This window comes from Tamandua tetradactyla, chromosome 14 (assembly GCF_023851605.1).
Source record: "Tamandua tetradactyla isolate mTamTet1 chromosome 14, mTamTet1.pri, whole genome shotgun sequence".
In the NCBI taxonomy this organism is placed as follows: Eukaryota; Metazoa; Chordata; class Mammalia; order Pilosa; family Myrmecophagidae; genus Tamandua; species Tamandua tetradactyla.
In genome coordinates this window covers 10,690,549-10,695,306 of record NC_135340.1, presented here as the reverse complement: position 1 = coordinate 10,695,306, position 4,758 = coordinate 10,690,549, and the positions used below count along the sequence as shown (strand labels likewise).

General features: G+C 44.8%; 1 protein-coding gene across 1 annotated transcript; it reads right to left on the bottom strand.

Annotated features, from left to right (window-relative positions):
• Positions 1 to 345: 345 nt before the first annotated feature.
• Positions 346 to 3,275, bottom strand: LOC143656581 (sex comb on midleg-like protein 1). The gene is made up of 2 exons (XM_077128607.1): positions 2,545 to 3,275; positions 346 to 2,184 (listed from the first exon to the last, which is right to left on the bottom strand). The coding sequence occupies exons 1-2, from the start codon at positions 3,273 to 3,275 to the stop codon at positions 1,944 to 1,946; spliced, it is 972 nt and encodes a 323-aa protein (XP_076984722.1). The 3' UTR covers positions 346 to 1,943.
• Positions 3,276 to 4,758: the final 1,483 nt, after the last annotated feature.

The following is a 4,758-nucleotide window of genomic DNA, read 5'->3' as shown; positions in this document are numbered from 1 at the left end:
TTCTCAAAAACTTCATTATCCAAGGCAAATGCTACTCACTCTTAACCTTTTTTTATAGTGCTACATTTGATGAAAAGAGCTATTGCACTTCTATAATATAACTAAAGCAAGGGAGTTAAACAGATATGCCTCATAGCCCTTAGAATTGTTACATTAAATAACTTATTAATGAACACATTTCTCTCTTCTTTAAAATATATCTGAATCTTTCATTTCTATATTAATCAGTGCATTTATTAAATTATATTGTATGATCCCTCATAAGTGTTTGGATAAATAAATTTCAAATCCCAACCATTAACTTAAAATTTGCAATAGATTTAATAAAAATAAACAAATGCTTTGCTCTTTATTATATTTATTATATTTTAAATTCAAAAAGCTGTAAAACATTATTTATACAAACTACAAACACCTGAGAAATGTTAAACTGGGCACAGCATCTTCACACAGACAATTTGAAAGAAGACCAAGTTTAAGTTAGAATCTCGTATTACAAAATACAAATAATGTAGATGAAACCTCAAATCACAAATACCAAGAAAATAGCCGCTTTTGTATATAAAGTACAATTGATTTTCTAAACAGCAAATGTACATTCCTGCCCTTGATGTACATTGCACTGGCATTATAACAAATGGCTAACAATATCAGCACCGACTTTCATAGCTTAAAAGCATTACACCAAAAATTATACAAAGTCATATGTAGTAAAAGAATAACAATGAATGTTTCCCTTAGAAGTTCTATCTTTGAAAATAAGGCCCAACATGACAAGTCAAAACAAATGCATCTTCCAACATTTAACAGAATAAATGTCTCAGAACTAAGCAAACTGGAAACACTGCATAGAACATTCCTGCATGGAAGCCAATCTGATGATTGCATCTCCACCCCTGAAGAGTAAGCTGAGAGGTACTAGTGATAGCAAAGGATGCACATATTTTTAGCAAAATAAAAAGATCTAACTGTATATGTAGTTCATCAATGCCTCCGCATAGGTGCAAAGTGTCATTTTAAATTTAAAACGAAAGGTTTACTTGTGTGCACGGCTACAGGTATAGAATAAAATATATGATATAGTATCCCTATGGAGAATAAACACATGCAATGAAAATACATATATTTTCAAAGTGTGGACATCAGTATCTTCATATACAAATGAGCAATGAATGCCTAGGCAAATATCCAAGATGGCCCCAAATATGGAAAGTTTAAAACATATTTCACTGAACAGAATGTATTCAGATTCCACCCAAACCACCCTTGTAGTATAAATATCTCTTGCCTGAAAAGACTAATCTATCTATCCTACAATTTAACAAAGAAATGTTGCTTCAAGGAAACCTATAAGCTTATTTTCTTCTCCTTTAAATCTGAACACAAATACAATATACAGAGAAATATTAACAGAGAGGAAAGAACTTACATGGCTTTTCCCGTTCAGGAAACTTATAGACCACGAAGAGGACATTACAGCAAAGAGAAGTTTCAATACCTTTGAGAAAGAGACGCTATCTGTAGTTGCATCTTTCAATTTTCTCCTAAGAAAAAATATTCATGAATTTAATTATAAAAGTCGTCCCCCATCCCCTGACACTTCCCCTTTGGGATTTAGATGCTTTGGTACAATACGAAAAAAATTAACTACAACCAAAGGCTTTTCTCTGTTTCCTGCACGTTCGTGTGCAAACTGTGCAACTGAAAAAATGAAAACGACTACCAAGAACTAAGTGCTAATTTGAAAATGAAAACGCTAACACGTTAAATTGTTTTCAACGCAGTAGACGGGGCTGCTGCGTGGTTCGACAACTCCTATAACAGACTTTTAAAGGAAACTTCTGCAACACAAGAGCTGCTTAGGGCAGCGAGCGGACTTGCTATCAAGAAGGTCTCAGCCTCCGCAGAGGCGAGTCAACTCGAAAATGTCCGCGAACATCTTTTCAACGGCTGAGGTACTTCTTCGGCTTCAGCCTCTTGATGTAGTGGCCCAGCTTGACGGCGGTCCCCAGCTTCAGCCCCATGTACTTCATCATCAGGTCGCTCTGGAGCAGCAGCAGGGCCTTGCCGTCGACGGCGTGGTAGCGGAAGAGGTGGGCGAGCGGGCGGAACGTCTGCGGATCCACGTGCACCAGGAACGCGATCACTTCCTCCACCGACCAGCTCGAAGGATCTTTGGGGAACCTGTGGGTCAGGCCCCGGGAGTGAAGGCCAGCCCGCGAGCTCGGGACAAAACCCGGAGGGACGCAGAAGGCCGACGACCCGGCCCGCGTGCCGACGCGCTTCTCCAGCCAGCGGCCGCTGACCGGGTCGCCCCCCGGGACCACCAAGCCCGAGGCAGCCGCCGCGGGGCCGGCCCTGACGGGGCGGGGCGCAGGCGCGGGCGCGGGCGCGGGCTTGGGCGCGGGCGCGGGCTTGGGCGCGGCGCGGGGCAGGGCGCGCCGCCCGGGCAAGGCCGGGGCCTGGGGCTGCAGGGGGCGCTCCCCGCGCTGGCTGAGGGCGGCGCTGCCTCCCGCTTCCCTTCCCGCTGCCGCGGGACCGTACCCCTCAGGGCGGGGAGCGGCCGAGGGCGGCTGTTGCTTCATTTTCTGGAATTTAACTTCCCTAGAGAGCAGGACATTGTCGTTTTTGGACGTGTAACCCGGGGGCTTACGGCTCTGCCACAGCGACCTCACGCGGGAATGGCGGACTTTGGGGACCTTGGCGTCGATCACATCGAACTTCTTATCCAGGTTGAGGATGCCGTCGTAGATGACGCGGCACTGGCTGAGCACCTTCAGCACCGCGCTGGGCTGCCCCCCTTCGCAGGACATGTCCGCGAGGACATTGGCCTGGTGACTGACGCCGGTCCCGTTGGCCTCGTGGGCCCGCGGGCCTGCGCTCTCGTCGGAACCGCGTGCTTGCGAGCTCGTCGCCTTCTCGCCGGATGGGCTGGCCATCTTTTCGCGTGCGAGCCACCGAACCACTGCGCTGCCTCCGAAGGACACCTGCGCCTGTCTACACCTGCCGGAGGGCGTGTGTGAGAAACCGCTGGGTTCTCTCGCACGCCTAAACCGCAACTGTCTAGACCCCCGGGTGATGAGGAAGGCTCCTAGTCGCAGCCTCGCCCAACGGTGACTGAGCGACCGTTGGGACCACCCACTTCTTTGGAACTTCCGCCGGAAGTGGCAGTTGGGACCACCCACTACTTTGGAATGTTGGTGCCGGAAGCCCCGCCCCCCCCCGCGCGCGCTTTTTGACAGGCATTTAACGGTCAGTCCTGTTGTTTCATGCATAGAACAAGAACGTGTGTTAGTGAGGAGGGGGTGTGTACAGCCAATGACAGGGTGCCTCCCTAGAAAACATGTCTTTAAGTGGATAGAAACAAAAGTTTTCCAATGAAAGGCTTTTGGTAAGACGCTGAAGGAGACAGAGTACTTCCAAATGAAGTCAGCACGGATACATACCGTTCTCACTAGATATAACGTGGTATATAATGCAGTCACAAGTTCAGTTGCAAAATCAAGAAACCTTTATATGCTAATACAGATACCATATCCAATGACAGGGATATGAGTGGAACTCCCTTCTGTTTCTCACGCATTTGGGGTAGAGGGCTAGGAGAAAACTTGTCAGTGAATTTAATAAACTCTATTGCAAAACTGCGATCAGGATCTCCTGTTAAAGCATGAGGAGAACGGAATTATCACATATGTGGCTACTGCCTTAAAATTAAATATTTTACATCAAAATAAAAAAATATATCAATACTTAAATATTGTATTCCTCGTGAAGTAGTTCGTTATACCTGCAGGCAGGAAAGACTTCTGTAAAAGATAGAACAGTTAATTCCTCTGTTTATCCAGGAACTGTGTGAGTTTAGATATATTCACTGGGCAGGAATGTTCTGTTCTAAGATGCCAATAATCAAACTTCTCACATGTATCACCATAAAGAAAGTAATAACTTAGTTTTAAAGAGAAAAGAGATGTAGCAAGATATGATTAAAATGATATTCAGTGATGTTTTAGTTAGCTAGCTGCTAGAATGCAATATACCAGAAACGGAAAGGCTTTTAAAAGGGGATTTAATAAGTTATAAGTTTACAGTTTTATGGCTATGAAAATGTCCCAAATAAAGAAAATCCAATTAAAGAAATGTCCAATCTAAAGGGATCCAGGAAAACGTACTTTGGTTCAAGAAGGCTGATGCTGTTCAGCGCTTCTCTTTCAGCTGGAAGGGCAGGTGGCAGACATGGGTCTGCTGGCTCTCTCTCCAGGCCTCCCCTAGAAGGTTTTCCTTCTTCATCTCCAAAGGTCACTGGCTGGTGGAGTCTCTGCTTCCTGGTTCTGCAATGTTCCAAAACTTTCTCCAAAACACCTCTTCTTTTATAGGATTCCAGTAATCTAATCAAGACCCACATAGAATGGTGGAGACACACCTCCATCTAAACAAGTTTAATACCCACAATTGATTGAGTCATCTCCATGGAGATAACCTACTCAAGTTTCCAACCTATAGTACTGAGTAGAGATTAGAAGAAACCATTGCTCTCACAAGATTGTTTAGGATTAAAACATTGCTTTCTTAGGGTCCATAAATCCTTTCAAACCGGCACAAGTGCCACATAATGCAGTTGCCTGATTTGCAGAACCAGATTATAGAGCCCTAGATAATGCATTCTAAGGAAGGCTCACCAAACCTGAAGACTGTCACTTTCCTTAGGTACCCAATATCCCATCTGCTTGTGTGAGACGTCAGTAGGTCTTAGCACCTTCA